Source organism: Saccopteryx leptura, chromosome 3 (genome assembly GCF_036850995.1).
Source record: "Saccopteryx leptura isolate mSacLep1 chromosome 3, mSacLep1_pri_phased_curated, whole genome shotgun sequence".
Lineage (NCBI taxonomy): Eukaryota > Metazoa > Chordata > Mammalia > Chiroptera > Emballonuridae > Saccopteryx > Saccopteryx leptura.
Window position 1 is genome coordinate 214,648,773 of NC_089505.1, and position 21,842 is coordinate 214,670,614.

At 40.3% G+C, this 21,842-nt stretch overlaps 1 protein-coding gene across 3 annotated transcripts in view; it reads right to left on the reverse strand.

Annotated features, from left to right (window-relative positions):
* Window positions 1–367: 367 nt before the first annotated feature.
* The window catches only part of MFSD9 (major facilitator superfamily domain containing 9), a 28,702-nt gene continuing 7,227 nt past the window's right edge, over window positions 368–21,842 (reverse strand). For 2 of the 3 annotated variants that reach the window (XM_066377508.1, XM_066377510.1), the window contains exons 4-6: window positions 19,884–20,013; window positions 17,485–17,694; window positions 368–3,379 (exon numbers count right to left, since the gene is read on the reverse strand). In XM_066377508.1, the coding sequence (XP_066233605.1) occupies window positions 2,598–3,379; window positions 17,485–17,694; window positions 19,884–20,013 (1,122 nt within the window). In that variant the 3' untranslated portion in view covers window positions 368–2,597. The remainder of the gene's footprint in view (window positions 3,380–17,484; window positions 17,695–19,883; window positions 20,014–21,842) is intronic. The other variant, XM_066377511.1, reaches the window with a different exon arrangement.

The window sequence follows — 21,842 nt, forward strand, 5'->3', positions numbered from 1 at the left end:
TGCTCACACATTAATTGTGCAAAGTGCTTTTGAGTCCAGAAACCAGCGAGCAAGCCTAACACAGCTATTTGCCCACACCATCTCTCTGTAGAAATTGCCAAGCTTTCTAGAACCCAAAGCCTTGAGCCTATTTCATAGGACTTACCAATTGTAGTTAGCATAGTATCAAAAGAGTGTCACTTCCTTTATAAACTTTTCAGGTAAGTTCAATGCCTCTAAAGTAAGAATCCATATAAAATTAAATTGAACCACATGAAACTGCAGGTAGTTGTGACTCACAAAAATAATTTAATGTGGCTGAACCTGATACTTTGGAAAAGATTACAGAAGTAACTCAAAAGAATTAAAAAATCAAATCAACAAAAAGTTTAACTGAGCAGATTTAATTTCCCTGAGGTCATATTCCATACAAATACTGTCCATTACAGCAGTGGTTTTCAAACCCAACACAACAGTCTATACAAAGCAGTCATACACCTTGTGAAAATGGTCCGAAGGGGTTTGAGGTGGGCATGTCTAGTCTAGGGGATCCTGACATTACTGGTCCCCAGAACTTACCCTGAATAGTAGCAACATATTAGACTATTTAGGAGGAGTCATAAGAAAATATTTATCTAAAAAGAAATTAGGTGAAAAAAACACTAACATCACTAGTAGAGAATAACCAAAATGTTTCTCTAATCTCTATACTAGAGCAGTCTTTGGTTTTCAGTATTTCTATTGATCTGATTAATTGTAAAGCCTCATTAAATAAAGGCTTTAATTTAAAAAATAAAGTGCTGTGATTTAAAAAATAAAAACTAGGCTATATTTAAGGGCTTCTAAGAAACTTGTTTACTTTTGTTTTGTTTTGTTTTTGTTTTTGTTTTGTTTTTTTAGAGAGGAGAGGGAGACACACACACACACAGAGAGAGAGAGAGAGAGAGAGGAGAGACAGAGAGAGAGAAGGGGAGAGGAGATGGAAGCATCAACTCCCATATGTGACTTGACCAGGCAAGCCCAGGGTTTCGAACCGGCGACCTCAGCATTTCCAGGTTGACGCTTTAGAAACTTGTTTACTTTTGAGTGAAGAAAAGACAATCTTTAGATATATCCTTCTGAAATTCTACTTCATTACAAAAACCCTTGGTTATTTATTGTCCATTGAGTCTAAACTCCATGACAAGTTGATACAGTCCATAAGGGCAAGACCATTTTATATCATATTTCAGTCTCCTCAAAGGGAAAGAGTATTTGTTTAAAAGTCCAGAATTACAATAATAAGTTTATATTTCTCTTATAGTTAGACAAAGGAAAGAACAATCTTCAAACTTCCAATTAATTCTTTATCATAAATATGAGTTTGCCCCACATCCAAATTCTAAAACCACAGAAATATTTTTCTTCTTTACATACAATAAGTACTGAAGTTATAAAATGTTAGGTTATAATATTACTTATGTGTATATTAGGTGAAAACAGGAATAATCCTTGTAGAATGATTAAGAAGATTGACAGGAATGTGCACTTTTGTACTTTGTGTGAGGAAAAGAGGGGGAGTTCCTAAATAATTTTTATTAATAACATGTCATCCAAATAGTCTGGAAGTACCTTACAAATACCTTCCTGCGAGCCTGTCTAACCTCACTCTGGGCACTAATTTTGGAATGGCAGCTCCGTCTAGGCCAGGAAAGGCACCAAAATGTGTCCCTGTAGACCATACAGCTCATCAGTTCACAGGTGTGATAATAAAATAAAATGGTTTTCAACACTAGACACTGTAGAGGTGTGTCCCTCCAATAAAGCCCATCACTTGACACTCTCTATTCTGCATAAAACATTATGGGGTACAATGCTGAGAGCTGGTGAAAATATGACACATCATGATTGCACGCTTTTAACACATACTCCAAATTGAGGTAACTACTAATCAAAACAACCAAGTCTCTCTTCTGGGTTTTATAATAATCAAAACAAGTATGTCTCAGAATGATCCTTTCTCTACCTCCATGAGGAATTGGGAAGGGCTCTTAATGAGGACAAAAGATCCCTGGGCCTCATGTAGGCCCATGGAATCAGTCTCCGGGGGTGCGGCTGGGCAACTCATTTTTAACCAGGTGTTAGGACTTAAGAAATGTCAGACTGGCTTTAAGAAATCTGGTTCTTCACTCTCAAGAATTTTGACAACAGAAGTTCCCTCTTCACTTATACAATTGAATGGGAACCCCAGATGACCATCACTTTTTAAATGAGTTACTTTATTTTTATTTAGAAGGAAAATCCTTGGGTTTCTTCCCTTTTGACACATATCATGTTCTCTAACCCTGTCACTGTTTTCCTAACCTCCAGCTCTTTCCGCTGTGATTTAACCTCACTAGCCAACCTGGGGAGGGAAGACTTTCAGTGTTCTGTTTAGTATCTTCCCTTTGGCTAGGCTCTGACTTCTGATCATCCCTCAGGCCTAAATGCAGAGTTGGAGGCTGACCTGGCCAAACCCACTTGGAAATAAATCCTTTCACTTAAGACTACCCACCCCTTACAAAACACCCTTCTCACATGGCCTCTGTCCCTCATTCACACACCATATATTTTGCTTCTTTGTGTTGTCCAAATCCATTCTATTCACTCTTTAATCCATCACCACCATAGCGAGGTTTGTTTAGTGACATTATGAAAATAGCCACAAAGACTAATGCAGCCCCGAGACTGGGGGGGCCACAAGGGCTGACCTCCTGGGCAACTCCAGAGAGAAGGGGGGTGATGACCCGGCCCACTGCTGTCACTGACTGCCCCACACCTATGAGGGTACCCTTGGCCTGGGGCCCGCCAGCAGTTAGCTGGAGGTCTGTGATACAAGTCCTACCAATGGCAGTGGAGAAGGACAGGAGTGTGGAGGAGAAGATGACAGCTCCCACAGTGGGGGCCAGACAGTAGAGCAGCAGGAGCAAGAAGGTGAGCGCACTGGAGTGTAGCAGGACCTTGTAGCAGTTGTGCTTGTACAGCCACATGACAGGCCCCAGGACTAAGCCAGCCAGGGCCCCCAGTGCACTGCTGTAACTGATGAGGTAGCTTGTCACCTTGGGCCTCATCCCAAAGCGCTCCTCAAGGGCCAAGACAAAATTACTGTAGTACAGCATGACTGCCGTGGCCATCAGCAGGCGCACCAGAAATATGTCCCACAGTTCAGAAAAGATCAGGCTCTTCATGTTTTGCAATGTGATCATAACTTCCTTCCAGGGCGGCCTCGGGCTCTTCTCACTCACCATGCTCCCTGGGGTGGGGCTCGCCTCTTGCACTTCACAGTTTGTCTTTTCTAAAGGAGCATGGTTCTTATGCAATTGCAGCACGTTCTTTGTGCTGCTGACCTTCCCTTCACTCCATGGAAACAGGCAGATGAGACCTGTTAAAATGTATGACTTGTTAAAGCAGGCTGAGTTAGGGCATGGACTGGCAAGAGGTCATTCTACCAAATTCTCTGAATTCAGTGTCTCTGTGGGGGATAACCAGTTACCGGTATTAGGTTACTTCTATATTTTATTATTAGCAGATTTACTAATCTGTATTTTTGAATCTAGTTTTTAACCATTTCCACAGGAGTTCTACTCCATTTCAGTATCAGAATTCAGCAATTCACCTTAAGGAAAAAAAAATCTTTGCCTACATAATACTCACAATTTTTATCCCAGCCCAAGTCTCTGAGGGTTTCCTTTATCCCACCACTTCATATCTAAATTCTTAGGTTTTATAGTTAAAGGCTCTCCTCAATATTTTGTTAATTCTCTATCTACCATCTGACTACTTATCTATTCATCACCAATCCAAACATTGATTAGTAATGCTTTCTAAATGATGAATCCTCTGCTTAACACTAGAAATAACATATTAGCAAACAAGACAAGGCCTATAACAATTCCTGTTCCCCAAGGAACTTAAACCTAAGAGGGGGTGCACAAATGCAAACAGGCAATTAGATTACAGGGTAGGCATGATGCTATGGACAGAGACAACCAGCTTTGATGGGGTATGTGTGTGGATAGGGGCAGCTTGACACTAGGACCTGTGAGAAAGCACCGGCTTGGATCTGCACTTTTGCAAGACTCACGCTGAAACCTGTGGAGGCACCATTCTCAGGGACCATGACACACACCTAACCCAGCAGCTGTTACCCTATTCAGATAATCCCATCTCTGTCCTCATGTGACTGGAAGTGACTGGCACTTTACTGCCTCAGTTGTTTTATTGATCCTATGCCATTCAAGTAGAATGACCCATTCCATGCTCCAAATTTTCTAAAACTAAATTCAAGCTTGTCATTCTAAGCCATCTTTCCTCCCTCAACCCTGTGGTTTTGGTCAGCACATATGTTCCACTTGGGTCAGTCAGTGCTGCTTTATGCTGTTTGCAGCAACTAACCCTGTGTGTGTGGACTCTCCAAATATAGTTCAAGTGGACTACTAACCAGGGGCTAATTTATGACAGAAAACCAATAACACGAGAAAGCTAACGTGGAACTTTCATTTGCTTTTATCCATAAAAGGGCCCTTGAATACATCACAGAAGAAGCTTGATTGCTGATGAATAAAAAGTAGAGTATAATTAAAATAATAAAAATGATAGTGATCACAACAATTAACATTTGTTGAGTGGTTGCTGTATGCGTAGCAGTGGGATAAACAGCTTATATGCAAAATCTCTTCTAGGTCTCATAACAAGTCTATGAGTTTCGTTACTCCGTTTTATAGATGAGGAAACAGAGATAATTACTTAAGGCCCACCCACATGAAAAAGCAGCAGAGCAGAGATTTGAACCCAAGTCTGTTGCACTACAGTTTGAGTTCTTAACCACACACACACAAAAAAAAGTCACTGACAAAAAAGATATGAAAGCCCTTTTTCAGGTGAAGTGGCAGGTCAGAGCAAGGACATAAAAAGCTGAAGGGAAGGATGGGTTGAAGAAAACAGACATCATTGTTGAGGAGAAAAGTGTGACACATGAAATAAGAAAAGAGACACCCACAATGCTCAGCACATGAGAAGGCCCAGTGCTTTGAGACACTGTCATCCAGCCCGTCACTCTCTGCTCCCTCTGCTAGTCTCTGCACCCGCCTCAGCCCACACTGCTTAAGTGAGAAAAATAAATCCCTATTACTTGAAGTGACTGGAGTTGGGGACACTTGCAGCTGAATGTGTTTCTGACTCAGATCCATCGACAGGCTTAGGTGAAGGTAAAGCATTAAACATCACTGTCACTGAAGAATCCAAACCAGAGCTCCAAGCTCACGCTTCGTTTATATACTGACTCTTAACTCCCAGCAGTCACATGTATGATCCTTCCTTTTTAGGAAGGAACCTGGTCACATCAACTGGTCATGTGCTTGAAGTCATATAACTCACATTCACATTGATTCAGACCTCTCCTCCTGGTTGAGGTTAAAGGTTAAACTTCTGGCAGAAAATCATATGAGGACTGAGATTAAACTCATGAACTTTGCTTCTCGAGTCTGATAACCCAGCCCATCCGGGAATTCATCACTCAGCCTGAATCCTGGACTATGTAGACTCAAAAGGTTGTAGTAAAGTAGATCATTAAATTAAGGAACACTGAACAGCATGAATCCCCTTGTTAATAAAGCTGTTTACCTAAAGGTCGGCCACCAGTCTCTGGGCAAAGAGGTCTAGCCTCTTTGCTTTAAGCTTCTGCATCCAAGGAGCTCACAGTCCAATATGTATTCTTTAATTCATCAAATATTATTGAACAGTGGCTATATATGCCTGGCTTCTTGTGGGCAGAGGTGACAGCAGTGAGTAAATCCAACCTTTGTGGGGTTTACTTTCTAATTGTGTATGTTCAGGGGAGTAAGAAAACACACTAAATCATATAAATTCAGAAGAGCTATTAAAAATTAGTTACTTTAAACAGAATGATCAAAGAAGGCCTCTTTAAGAAAGAAAACATTTGAGAATTGAGTGATAAGAAGGAAGAGTCCGTCAAGAAATGTGAGACAAAGAAGATGGTGACGGAGGGGGACATTCCAACAGCCATCTCCCAGGACCAAATCGGATTACAACTTAATTTAAGAACAATTATCTTGAAAAACCAATTTTGGACAAAACTAAGAGGAGTTTTTAACCAAGGATCACCGAAGAAGCCACACTGAGACTGGCAGGAAGGGCAGAGATGGGGAAAGGGCTGCCCCACTCCTAGAAGCAAATGGTACGGTGACTGAGGGTCTGGAGGGACTCTCACTGTGGGGTGGGTTGCCCTGAGAAATGTGAGTCCTCAGCCCCAGGCCCAGAGTCCCACCCTAGATCCCCAGAGCCTAGAAGAGGCACCCAGACAGCATTCAGCTGTAAAAAGAGTTGGGTTTCTGTCCGCAAGAAAGAGATACAGCTCTTGGATGCAGACTCTGTTTTAAAGGGCCCACGCAGAACACCTTGTTGACAGCCACTTACCCAGGGCTCTGATGGGGGAGAGCTGAGAGGACTAAAGTTGCAGGAGTACTGTGTAAAATTGGAGGCCCAAGGAGATACACTGTTGCTGAACCCCTGTGCTGAATCATTCTCCAGGACTACAGTCCCTATCTTTCTTGGTTGGAGCAATCCCCTCTGAGTGGCATCAGCCTGGGGAAAAGCAGCTGCCCCACACTCAGGAGTCTCTCTTACCCCAGGGATGGCAACTGGTCATTCTGAGAGGCCAGGAAACAGGGGCCGTGTCAGTGACTAAGGTTTCTGGTATTGAGACTGGAGCTCCACCTCACGGAAGACTTAGTTGAATCTGTCCAGAGGGTGGGCAGACCACACCTCTGGGTCTCAGAGGCCACACCCACCAGACTCCTGAGGCCTCGCCCTAATGGTCTGTGAACAGTCAGCACAGACTGACACCTAGGGTGAAGGGGCGGAGCCACACCCACCACCCTTCTTAATTGTTAAACTGCCACAGGCTCTAGACTCCACCAAAGGTTTTTTTCAGCAGCTGAGCCCATCAAGCAGCCAGCAGACAGGCTGCAGGAGGCAAGACTCAGAGGGAAATTTGACCGTTTGAGCAGAATTTCCCCTGTGGGTAAAAGCCAACCTAGGAGTGCAGCTTGGTATTTGCATGTGAACCTGGGCACAGAAGAGGCAGCCACAAACTCTGAATTGCTTGTAGCTCCAAAATGGTTGCTGAGGGCCAGTCACGGGCAGTGTCTCCCACTGGTCTGCCCTGGGTTCCTGCTTGGGATGCCCAGGGCTGGCATATCCAGGGGTCAGCTGCAGAAAGAATTGGTTCAGGACCTAACAACCCTTGCTAGAGTATTATCCTAAGGAAAAGCTCCTCACACCTGCCCAGCTGAGGTGAGTTCTATTTTCTGTGATCAGCACCGGCAAAGAGGCTGTCAGGCCATTAGCCGCGGCAGCCATTACAGCTGCCTGGCCCATGCAGGTTCGAATTTGATAAAGACAGACGGTAATGAAACAACAGAGCCAAGAACTAGTGAGCCATTACCTTTAATCCTAGCTCACACCCGGCGGGTGAGAAATACACACAGTGGGAAAACACTTCCCTTTCCATTCAGGGCTCCCAAAGCTACTGACTTATTCGAGTATTCCTAGAATCAAAGATTTCTACCTTACCAGCCTTATTCACCTCTGTTTCCTATCTCCCTTCTCTCTGCACAAACTGGCTTCTACTTCAGCACTCTGCCATCTTGGCTACCTCTCTCCTGCAATGCCAATTTCAGAAACCCAGAGAGAGCAAGCCCCTGGTCTGCCCCCATTCTACAGTGTAAAAATCAAAACCTTTAAGCCAGGGATTGGGAACCTTTTAGGCTGAGAGAGCCATGAACACTATATAGTATTTTAAAATGTAATTCTGTGAGAGCCATACAACAACCCGTGTATGTTATGCATTATCCAATAAAAATTTGGTGTTGTCCCAGAGGACAGCTGTGATTGGCTCTAGCCACCCACAACCATGAACATGAGTAGTAGAAAATGAATGGATTGTAATACATGAGAAAGTTTTATATTTTTAACATTATTTTTTTTATTAAAGATTTGTCTGCGAGCCAGATGCAGCCATCAAAAGAGCCACATCTGGCTCGTGAACCATAGGTTCCCAACCCCTGCTTTAAGCCAAAATACAAATAAGAAACTCTCTGATACAAAGTCACTTATCTGAGGCATAAATGGAATCTTTATTATATGCGGCTTAAGTGTCTGTTTGTCATCGATAGCTTATTGGTTGCTTGTGTAACTGTACTAGCCAATGGGGTGAAGTTGCCACAGGTGAACGCAAATTGAGCGGGTCAAGGGGAAGGTGAACATTTGTTTGCATTGGCAATCATCTGTTTTACATAAAAACTACGTCTTAACATAATTTCTTTTAAGAATGCCTCCTAGAAAATACAGCACTGAAGAGGAGAGAAAAGGAGCTAAAGCTGCACAAAAACGGCTTTCTCGACAAAAAGAAACCACTGAGCAGAGAAAGATAAGGCTTGCTTCAGTCGCAGAGCAAATGCGTCTTTCTCGGCAAAATGAGACTGATGAGCATAGAGAAACAAGGCTTGCCTCAAATGCAAGACAAAAAAGCCTGTCTCGACAAAATGAGTCCCTTGAACAAAGGCAGGAGAGAAATGCAAAAAAATGACAGAGTAATGTTGACCGAAACGCTCTTAAGAAATGTACCACCAGTGGTTTCCTTCATTGCACTCTACTTTAAGCAATTAAGCAAGTAGAAGGGGGAAACCCCGTGGGGCACTAAGCAAAGGGGCATCCTCGCCGCCTGCCCTGGGTAATTCAGTTTGAATTAGCAGACACCTTTGCACAAATCATTTTAATTACAATTTATAATATCTAGAACAGCAGTCATTTCGTATGACCACCAGGCTTTCTAGTTCCTCATAAGAGTGCACCACCCACATCATGCAACAGTTAAGGGTGTGGGGAAAAGCTTAGTGTTGAGAAGATCTTAGTATTAAAAGGGTCTTAAAACTAAGCCTTAGGCTATAAGGATCCTGCCTGTTTACAGCCTGTCTCCCACACCCAATGCAAACTATAAGCGAGCAAACATATACATTATATTTGCGAACTTATTTGACCCATAGAGGCCCATGTGCATTGGATAGGGTGGAGCTTCACAGTCAGCCAGCTTGGGCATTGGATATTCTGTCCTGCCGGGCTAGATTCCACAGGAGGAAGGGAGAGAGGCTTGGAGCATGAACATTTAAAGTGTAGGTCCCTGTGAGTCTATTGTTGGATCTGGTCAAGGGGCTTAGCCACCTTTGGTAGGGGCAAAGTCAGCCCCAGGAGAGGACTCTCTCAGTCTTCCTCCCTGAGACCTGGGTATCAACAGCTGAAAGAACTTCTGCAGAGGGGATTGTTGGCCACACATGGTCAGAAATTGCAGCTCACTTTGTTGGGGAGAAATAAAATTTGAGTATCCAGCAGTGGCTGAGGGATCAAGCTCTGCAGTAGGGGCCACATTTCCTGTACTGAGCTCCTGACCAAGAGACTCCTGAAGTAGGAGGTCCCACAAATGTTGTATTCACAACCACAGCTGCCCTAACCCACCTAGCATGCAACCTATAGAGGTGTTGGTTCGGTGAGGGCAATTTGAGCCCACACTAGTCTTACTATAGAAGACTCTGTGGGAAGACCAGGAAGCTGCAAGAGAAGAAGCAGCTGAAAAGTGGAGACAAATCATACAGAGCTTAGGGCATTTACGGAGCTATGGTCATTTCTAAGCAGGAGGAAGCTGATCCTTATACAGAAGTTGGCCCCTCCCACAGTACACAGACACAGAAAACGCAGACACAAACAGCAAAAAGTGCAGTAGCTGCAGACTGGTAGCCCACAGTGGGCTACCAGCAGCACACTCAAAGGTGGAGTCTAGCAGGCACCAGACACTATGGAGAATAAATATACCCAACAGGACAGACATTGCACAGTGTGTAATACACATGATCAAGGTTGACCCTTAGAGCCAGCCAGCCTGAAGGGATTAACTGTACCCACAAAAAGACCAACTGTATCTAATACATGCAATAAGAAGGAAAATAGTAACCTCAAGAAGCATTACTAGAACAAGGAAAACAAGTGGCCTGGAGGACAGTACCACAGAGCCCATCTTCTTCATGAAGACCACACAAAAACTTGAAAATCAGACAGTGCTACCTAATACACACACAAAAGGGGCAGAGAGAGAAATGCAACCGAAATGAATCAACAAGAGAAATCCCCAGAAAAAGAACTGAATGAGATGGAAGTAACCAAAACACCAGATGCAGAGTTTAAAACAATGGTTTTTAGGATGCTCAAGGATCTTAGAGCAACAATAGATGGACAATAATGAGCACCTAAATAGAGATAGCAAGCATCAAAAACAAGACTGAAATCATAAAAAAGAACCAGTCAGAAATCACAAATACAATATCAGAGATGAAGACTACACTGGAAGGAATTAATAGCAGGCTGGATAAAACAGAGGACTGAATCAGTGATTTAGAGGTCAAGATAATTGAAAGCATTGAAGCACAGCAGCAAAAAGAAAAGAGGCTCAAAAAGCCTAAGGAAACTCTAAGAGAGCTCTGTGACATGAAGAGAAACAACATCTGTATCATAAGGGTTCTTGAAGGAGAAAAAACAAACAAAAATAGAGAACCTGTTTGAAGAAATGATAGCTGAAAATGTTACTAAATTGATGAAAGAAAAAGTCACGCAGGTTCAAAAAGCACAGAGAGTTCCATTAAGAAGAAACCCAAAGAGGCCTACACCAAGACACATCATAATTCAGCTGTCAAAGAGAAAAAGAAGGAATACTAAAAGGTGCAAGAGAAAAACAGTTAATTACCTACAGAGGAGACCCCATAAGGATGACATCTGACCTCCAACAGAAACACTTGAGGCCAGAAGAAATTAGCAAGAAATATCCAAAGTAATGCAAAGCAAGACCCTATATACAAGATGTCTTTATCCAGCAAGGCTATCGTTTAAAATTGAAGGAGAAATAAAAAGATTTCCAGACAAAAAAACACCTCAAGGAATTCATTACAACCAAACTAAGATTGCAAGAAATGTTAAGGGGCCTGCTGTAAAAAGAGGTAATAAGGAAAAAGAAATCAAGAAAAAGAAGAAAGTAGATTTAAAGAATAAAATGGCAATAAACAACTACATAACAATAATAACCTTAAGCCCTGGCCAGTTGGCTCAGTGGTAGAGCATCGGCCTGGCATGCAGGAGTCCCGGGTTCGATTCCTGGCTAGGGCACACAGGAGAGGGGCCCATTGCTTCTCCACCCCTCCCCCTCTCCTTCCTCTCTGTCTCTCTCTTCCCCTCCCGCAGCGAGGCTCCATTGGAACAAAGATGGCCTGGGCGCTGGGGATGGCTCTGTGGTCTCTGCCTCAGGCGCTAGAATGGCTCTGGACGCAACAGAGCGACGTCCCAGAGGGGCAAAGCATCGCCCACTGGTGGGCATGCCGAGTGGATCCCGGGCACATGCGGGAGTCTGTCTGACTGCCTCCCCAATTCCAGCTTCGGATAAATAAAAAAATAATAATAATAATAACCTTAAATGTAAATGGATTAAATGCTCCAATCAAAAGACATTGAGTAGCTGCATGGATAAGAAAACAGGACCTGTACATATTCTGTCTTCTACAAGAGACCCACCTCAGAACAAAAGATACACATAGACTAAAAGTGAAAGGATGGAAAAAAGTATTTCATGCAAATGGAAATAAAAAAAACGCTAGGTAGCAATACTTATATCTGACAAAATAAACTTTAAAACAAAGGCTATATAGTAAGGGATAAAGAAGGTCACTACATAATGATAAAGGGAGCAACCCAACAAGAGGATATAACCATTGTAAATATCTATGCACCTAATATAGGAGCATCTAAATATATAACTCAGATGTGTTGATGGACATAAAGGGCGAGATCAACAGCAATGCTGTAATAGTAAGGGATTTTAACAACCCACTAACATCTCTGGATAGATACTCCAGACAGAAAATTAATAAAGAAACAGCACTTAAATGACACACTAGATCACCTGGATTTCATAAATATCTTCAGAACGTTTCACCCCAAGGCAGCAGATATACATTCTTTTCAAGTGCTCATGGTACATTCTCTAGGATAGACCACATATTTGGACACAAAACAAGTCTCAATAAATTCAAGAAGACTGAAATCATATCAAGCATCTTCTCTAATCACAATGGCATGAAGCTAGAAATCAACTACAAAGGAAAAACTGAAAAACATTCAAATGCTTGGAGGCTAAATAGCATGTTATTAAATAACAAATGGCGTAACAATGAGATCAAGGAAGAAGTAAAAAATTTCCTTGAAACAAATGAAAATGAACATACAACAACTCAAAATTTATGGGACACAGCAAAGGCAGTCCTGAGAGGGAAGTTCATAACATTATAGGCATACCTTAAGAATCAAGAAAAAGCTCAAATACATAACTTAGCCCTGCATCTAAAAAAAAAATGAAAAAAGAACAAAAAATAAAGCCCAGAGGAAGTAGAAGGAAAAAAATAATAAAGATCAGAGCAGAAATAAATGACATATAGGCTCAAAAAACAATACAGAAGACCAATGAAACCAAAAGATGGTTTCTTGAAAAGGTAAACAAGATCAATGAACCTTTAACCAGATTCATCAAGAGAAAAAGAAAAAAGACTCAAATAAATAAAATCAGAAATAAAAGTGGAGAAGTAACAACTGACACCTCAGAAATTCAAAGGATTGTAAGAAAATACTATGAAGATCTGTATGCCAGAAAAAAGGACAACTTAGGTGAAATGGATAAATTCCTAGAAAGATATAATCTTCCAAAACTCAGTCTGGAAGAATCAGAAACCTAAGGCTCCACAGGCAAATTTTAACAAATATTCAAAGAAGAACTAACACCTATCCTTCTCAAGCTATTTCAAAAAATTTAAGAGGAGGGAAGACTTCCAAGCTCCTTTTATAAGGCAACCATAATCCTCATTCCAAATCTACAGAAAGACACTACAAAGAAAGAAAACTATAGGCCAATATCCCTGATGAACTTAGATGCTAAAATTCTCAACATATTAGCAAACTGGATCTAGTATTACATGAAAAAAATCATAATCATGATCAAGTGAGATTTATTCTGGGGAGGTAAGGCTGGTACAATATTTGCAAATCAATAAATGTGATTCATTACATAAACATAAGGATAAAAATCATATGATAATACCAATAGATGCGAAAAAGGCATGTGATAGAATCCAGCACCCATTTATGATCAAAACTCTCAGCAGAGTGGGAATATAAGGAACATTCCTCAACATGATAAAGGCCATTCATGACAAACCCAAAATCATACTCAAGGGGCCAAAGTTAAAAGCATCCCCTTAAGATCAGGAACAAAGCAGGGGTGCCCCTTTCACCACTCTTATTCAACATAGTTCTGGGATTTCTAGCCACAGCAATGACATACGAAGAAGAAATAAAAGGCATCCAAACTGGAAAAGAAGAAGTAAAACTATCATTGTTTGCTGATGACATGATACTGCACATAGAAAACCCTCAAGTCTCAGTCAAAAAACTACTAAACTCGATAAATGAATTTGGCAATGTGACTGGATATCAAATTAATACTCAGAAATCAGTGGCATTTTTATACACCAACAATGAACTGTCTGAAAGAGAAATTAAGGAAACAATCACCTTCACTATTGCAACAAAAATAATAAAGTACCTAGGAGTAAATTTAACCAAGTAGGAAAAGGACTTGTATGCAGAAAAGTATAAAATATTGATAAAAGAAATCAAGGAAGATACAAAAAAGTGGAAGCATATACCATGTTCATAGATAGAAAGAATGAACACGAATATCCTCAGCAATCTTGAAAAAGAAAAATAAAGTGGGTAGTATCACACTCTGGACATCAAGTTATACAACAAGGCCATTGTACTCAAAACAGCTTGGTACTGGCATAAGAACAGCCATATAAATCAATGGAACAGAACAGAGAACCCAGAAATTAACCCGCACCTTTATGAACAATTGATATTTGACAAGGGTGGTGATAGCATACAATGAAGTAAAGACAGTCTCTTTAACAAATGGTGTTGGGAAAATTGGTCAGCTACCTGCAAAAAAATGAAACTAGACCACCAACTTACACCATTCACAAAAATAAACTCAAAATGGATAAAAGACTTAAATGTAAGTCATGAAACCATAAGCATCCTAGAGAAAAATATAGGCAATAAGCTCTCCGACATCACTCGCAGCAATATATTTGCTGATTTATTTCCATGCGCAAGTGAAATAAAAGACAGGATAAACAAATGGGACTATATCAAACTAAAAAGCTTTTGCACAGCTAAAGACAAAATGAACAAAATAAAAAGGCAAACCATACAATGGGAGAATATATTTGACAATACGTCTGATAAGGGGTTAATAACCAAAATTTATAAAGAATTTGTAAAACTCAACACCAGGAAGATAAACAGTCCAATCAAAAAATGGGCAAAAGAGATGAATAGATACTTCTCCAAAGAGGGCATACAGATGGCCAATAGAAATATGAAAAAATGCTCAACATCACTAATCATTAGAGAATGTAAATTAAAACCACAATGAGATATCACCTCACACCAGTCAGAATGGCGCTCATCAACAAAACAACACAGAGTAAGTGCTGGCGAGGATATGGAGAAAAGGGAACCCTCCTGCACTGCTGGTGGGAATGCAGACTGGTGCAGCCACTGTGGAAAACAGTACGGAGAGTCCTCAAAAATTAAAAATCAAACTTCCTTTTGACCCAGCTATCCCACTTTTAGGAATATACCCCAAGAACACCATAGCACAGTTTGAAAAGGAGAAATGCACCCCCATGTTTATGGCAGCATTGTTCACAATAGCGAAGACCTGGAAACAGCCCAAGTGTCCGTCAGTGGACGATTGGATTAAAAAAATGTAGTACATATACACAATGGAATACTATGGGGCCATGAAAAAGAAGGGAATCTTACCTTTTGCAACAACATGGATGGAACTGGAAACTATTATGTTAAGTGAAATAAGCCAGGCAGAAAGAGAAAAATATCATATGACCTCACTCGTATGAGGAATCTGATGAACAATATGAACTGAGGAATGGAATAGAGACAGAGGGGGGATCACAGGATCCAGAAGGAAAGCGGACAAAGGGAAAGGGGATGATAGGGTGATAGATGGGATGAGAGCAGAAAAGCAAATCCTGGAGTGAACGAGGGAGGGTAGTACAGGGAGGGAGATGAGGGAATGTACTGGGAAACATGGGTGACATTAAAATCTATGTAAACACAATAAATTAATAATAATAAAAAAGGAACATCATTAAAATGTCTATATTACCAAAAGCAAACTATAAATTTAATGCAATTCCTATTAAAATACCATGGCATACTTTAAAGATATAGAACAAATATTCCAAAAATTTATATAGAACCAAGAAAGAACACGATTGCCTCAGCAATCTTGAAAATGAAAAATAAAGTGGGTAGTATCACACTTCCTGATATCAAGTTATACTACAAGGCCATTGTACTCAAAACAGCCTGGTACTGGCATAAGAACAGGCATATAGATCAATGGAACAGAACAGAGATCCCAGAAATTAACCCACGCTTTTATGGACAATTGATATTTTATATATATATATATATATATATATATATATATATATATATATATATATATATAATATATAAATATATAGTTTGACAATTGATATTTGACAAAGGAGGTAAGAGCACACGATGTAGTAAAGACAGTCTCTTTAATAAATGGTGCTGGAAAATTGAACAGGCATATGCAAAAAAATGAAACCTAGACTACCACCTTACACCATTCACAAAAATAAACTCAAAATGGATAAAAGACTTAAACGTAAATCGTGAAACCATAATCATCTTGGAAAAAAAAAACATAGGCAGTAAACCCTCCGACATCTCTCGCAGCAATATTTTTGCTGATTTATCTCCATTGGCAAGTGAAATAAAGAACAGGATGAGCAAATGGGACTATATCAAACTAAAAAGCTTTTGCACAGCTAAGGACTCCATGAATAAAATAAAAAGACAACCCACACAGTGGGAGAACATATTCACCAATATGTCTGAAAAGGGGTTAATAACCAAATTTATAAATAATTTCTAAACCTCAACACCAGGAAGGTAAACAATCCAATTTAAAAATGGGCAAAAACTGAATGCTTCTCCAAAGAGGACATACAAATGGTCAATAGGCATATTAAAAAATGTTCAACATCACTAATCATAAGAGAAATGCTAATTAAAACCACAATGAGATACCATCTCACACCAGTCAGAATGGCGCTCATCAACAAAACAACACAGAATAAGTGCTGGTGAGAATGTGGAGAAAGGGGAACCCTCCTGCACTGCTGGTGGGAATGCAGACTTGTGCAGCCACTGTGGAAAACAGTATGGGGGTTCCTCAAAAAATTAAAAATGGAACTGCCTTTGATCCAGTTATCCCACTTTTACGAATATATTTTAAGAATTCTAAATCACTGATTCAAAAGAAGATATGCACCCCATGTTTATTGCAGCGTTGTTTACAATAGCCAAGATCTGGAAACAGCCCATCAGTGGACGAGTGGATTAAATAGCAGTGGTACACACACAATGGAATACTACTCGGTGTGAAAAAGGAAATCTTACCTTTTGTGACAGCATGGATGGACCTGGAGACTATTATGCGAACTGAAATAAGCCAGGCAGAGAAAGAAAAATATATGATCTCACTTATATGTGGAATCTAATGGACAAAGTGAACTGAGGAACAGAATAGAGGCAGAGGTGGGGTCACAGAGAGCAGAGGGACAGCTGACAAAGGGAAGGGGGATGAGGGGATGGGATCAGAGAGGGTGAAGGGATTAGTGAAACTATATATACATAACACAGAGATACAGGTAACCAGACAGCAAATCCTAGAGGGAAGAGGGGAGGGAGTTAGGGGGAGGGGGGCTAAGGGGTATAAAAAGGGACACAGGGATGGGGGTGAGGGAGTTATATTCAGTGGGACACTTGAATCCATGTAAACACAATAAATTAAAAATTAATAAAAATTATAATAAAAATTATAATAGTTCAAAAAAATAAAAAAGAAACGTGAGAAGAATGTTGCAGATAGAAGAACAAATTACAATGCCCTCCTGTGGGAATAGGTCTGGCATATGTGAGGTGGACCAGTAGCCAGTGCAGCTAAAGCATGTGGAGGAAGCAGAGGGAGGGGCTGGGCCAGCCCAACACTGTGCAGGCTGTGAGACAAGCACATCCTTTAGCATGCCAGGAGCCCGCTGGGAGGTCTGCAGCAGGAATAACATGGTCTTTTATTTTTCAATAAGGAGTCTGTCTTATTCTGTTTTAAGAAAAACAAATTATAAGGAGATAAAATAGGCACTGGTCAGTATGAATGAATAAACCAAACAATCTTTTCATGATATAATGGCAACTTACCAGCATTGAAAATGAAGACAGAAAAACAGAGGATGCATGTTAGATAAAATCCACCATCTAGTTCAATAAGATAGCCACCGACCATGGGCCCCAAGATGAAGCCTACACTAGATGCTGTGTTTAATTGTCCAATGACTAATGGCCGTTCCTTCTCTGGAACCAAATCAGAAAGTAGAGCCCTTGAAATGGACAGTGTGTGTTTAAAAATACCTGCAAGGAGACAAGAAACATGTTCCGTAACATTTTCAGGATTAAACACATATTGCTTGTGATCCAGCACTTTACCTCTCTCCCTGATGAAGTTCTGATCCATTTTTCTGAACCTCTAAGGCCAGCCAACAGGTTCCATGCCACCATGACTGGACTCCTGGTCTAGCCCCACCATTCTGGTTTGTCACCTTGTCTCTGCTAATCAAGCTCCTGAATCCTCAGCCTGCCCACCTCCCGTCATAACATCCCAGTGTCTCTAGTCCTCTCTGCTATCCATGTATAACTCATGGTGGGTTCTAAACAGAAATTTATTATTAGTTATTCATGAACTCAGGGAATAAACATTTTTCTGCACCCCTACTGTATATCAGCATAGACCCTGACCATGAGAGTAATACTACAAGGAATAGAGAAGGGAAAGAAAAGGCAAATATCCCTGTCCTTGCAGTCTGCAGCGGTTTGAAGGCCAGAGGTGCTATGGTGAGAAATGGAGCAAGGAGGAAGGACAGTGCATGAGTGAAAATGTAAAAATACAATGACAGAGTAGTCATTGAACCAGTACCACTGATTTTATTCCAGCAAGAAGCTTGTGAAAGTGTTGACTAAACAAATTGAGAGCTGTGATAATACTTAATAAGGGATTAAAGTGTATGTAACAACTTTATATTTCTCATACTTCTGCTGATGTATGTGACTTGTATGCACCCATACATAGAACAAACACACTCATCAATGAAGACTGGCAAATTCTGGTGACATCAGTTGCTTACTTTTTTGATCAAGACATAGTAGGTTCTACTAATAAATGCTGCTGGCAGGTCTGCCTGACAGCTCCTAACCATGATGGGGCGCAATGGTTTCCAGTGATCTCCTTGAAGGAAAGCACTACTCTGCATATCATTACACAAAGCAGGTCATTCCATATTAATATAACCCTTTGAGTAGTATGAACGTTCATGTAGGTCCTTGTGCCTCCTGACCATCCAGAGTAAAAAAAAAAAATAATTTTTAAAATGTGTAAGGCAACATTAAAAAAAGACAAATGTATGTTCTTCTTGTTTCCATAAGTTGGTTATCAAACAAACATGATTTTAAGTTAATAAAACTGGAACTGGAACTAATATCGTTTTTTGAAAGAAAAAAAAAACAACACTCCCAGTGGTCAGCGAGCATGAAAAAAACTCACTACTCAAAGTGATAATAATTCTCCATATAAGTCTCCGCATTTCATGACAAATACAGGTTCTATTTATCTCTCATCTGTTTCTTTTTAATTATGAACAGTCTTGCCACTGAACAGTGGAGAATATTATACTGTAGAAGGACACACTGCCACCTAAACCAAGAACATAAAACAACTTGTGACATCAAGTGCGCACAAAATAGCTATCAGTTGGATTCCCTGTTAGTGGCAGGGTTTGTTAGGATGATTGATCACATTTAAGGCAAACACCTTCATAAACCATTTTCTTAAATAAACAATGACAACAAATAAATGACATGGATTTTGAAAGGCGAACACAAAAGATTCGCCCATTCAGGTAGCAGTGTCTGTCAATGCTCTAATGAGTAAGGTGAAGAAGAAACACAGAAACTCTAGGGCTCTAACCACTAAGAAAGGTAGAGGGAATTAAAAGTTCCCATAGTAACCACCTACCCACTTCACCACCAAGCATTCACAAGCAGTATTTTAATGAATGAATAATATAAAAGCTATTTCAAAAATGGAAGAGACACTCAAGAGCAGTTTGGAGACAAAACTAAGCCATGAATCACAACATCATCATCCTAGTGTCTGCCCACAAAGTGATGGCCAGGTTTACAGAAGGCTGCAGGAAAGCTACCACGGTCAGGATCAATTTGAAGTCAGGAAATTCAAAACCATAAGCCCACTGAAGCCAGAATAGTAACCACAATGCTAGTCAAAGACATTTAACAAATTCTAGATGCTGAGGGCTTTGCACTCTGTCTCATACAAGGTTTGAAGCTATGGACAACTTAGCAAAGTCTGACTGGTGCTAAGTGCTCAATCAAACGTGGCTGTTGGGAATTACTGTTCTAGTCTGAATCATCTTAATGCCCTCTGTATGTAAGTTCTAATCAAAGAGGCACTGATAAGCAGGCCCAGCCTTTCTCTATACCTATAAGTGACTTATTTTGAAGGAAAACACAGAGCAGCAAGAACTCACCAACAGGGACTCTGGCGAGGGCAAACAGAAACAAATTGGTAGATGCTCCAAGAATAAGATAACCCAGGGCACTGAAAAGAATGCAAAGCAGCAAGGAAAATCGTCTTCCAACCACATCACTCCAGCATCCCTGAGAAAGGAAACACAATGAGTCCTTTGACTCACTATAAAATAATCACCAAGAAAATGCCCCTCCCCCAATACAATCCAGTGGAAAACAGCAGGAAATTTGGGCTAAGATCATTACATGCTCAATTCTATTATACCATTATTCAGTAAATTATTTTCTCTGGTCTTATACAAGTTGAGTGGGAAAGTATAACAGTTTTCTTTACACCCCCCCCCCCCAAAGGCTAAAGTAACAAAGAAAGCATCTGTGATAATCTGGGAGCTAAGAATGGTTGGAGAAATGGCAAAGTATACTTTTTAAAGTCTTATTTTCAGCCCTGACCGGTTGGCTCAGTAGTAGAGTGTTGGCCCAGCATGTGATGTCCTGGGTTCAATTCCTGGTCAGGGCACACAGGAGAAGCAACAATCTGCTTGTACACCCCTTCTATCCCCACCCCTTCCCTTCCCACAGCCATGGCTCAAATGTGAACAAGTTGGACCTGGGAGCTGAGGATGGCTCCATGGCCTCGCCTCAGCCACTAAAATAGTGGCTGAGGCCCAGACGCATAGAACAGCAGCCCCAGAAGGGGGTTTCTAGGTGGATCCCAGTCAGGACGCATGTGAGAGTCTGTCTCTCCACCTTCCTGCCTCTCACTTGATTTTTTAAAAAAGCCTCATTTTCATTTTCATTATCACTTTATGCATCTCAATTCCTCAGTAAGTATCTTCAGTTTAGAAATCTAGAAAATACTGAAAAATTAAATATCAAAATACTTCACAATCCTCAAATCTACAAATGTTTCTAACAAAATATACTAATACAGTATTTTGTAACTTTTTCCAATTAATAATAGATTTTGAACATCATTTCATGTCATTGAAAATTTGCCCTAATGTTTTTCTGTTCTCTAATGTCATGACAACCAGGAATTTTATCATTAATTTTGTCAATTCAATAGATTAACATGATTTCTCATTGTTCTAATGTGAATTTCTTTGATTACTATTGAAAGGCAACATTTCCCACATTCTTTTTCTTTGTTTTACTGATATAACTGACATATAGCACTGTTTAAGTTTAAGGTATACAGCATGACTTGACTTACATATATTGCCAAATGATTAACACAATAAGTTTAATTAACCCATTATCTCATCTGGATATAAAGAGAAGGAAAAAATGCTTTTTCCTTGTGCTGAGAACTTCTAGAATTTACTCTCAACAACTTTTTTTTTAAGTTTTCCCCTCTTTTACGTTTTAAGATTTTATTTATTCATTTTAGAGAAGAGAGGGAGAGAGTAAGAGAGAGGCGGAGGACAAGCAAGAAGCATCAACTCCTGTCAAGCCCAGGGTTTTGAACTGGCAACCTCAGTGTTCTAGGTTGATGCTTTATCCACTGTGCCACCACAGGCCAGGTCATGTTTCAAATGTACCATTCAGCAGTGTTAACTATAGTCACCACGCTATACATTACATCCCCAGACTTAATTATAACTGGGAGTTTGTACCTTTTGAACACCTTCATCCAATTTGCTCACCCTTGCCTCTGTTAACCACAGATTTGATATCCTTTTGTTAAAAATCTCATTCAAAATTGAATGTTTATCATTTTAAGATTCCATATACCATACATGTGAGATCATATAGTACTTGTCTTCCTCTGTCTTACTTTACTTAACTATAATGCCTTTAGGTCCATCTATATTGTCACAAATGGCAGGATTTCCTTCTTTTTATGACTGAATAGCATTCCACTGTGTGTGTGTGCAGACATGTGTGTGTATGTATAAATACAAACACATCTTCTTTATCCATTCATCTTTTTTTTAAGCAAGAGAGAAAGAGGGAGA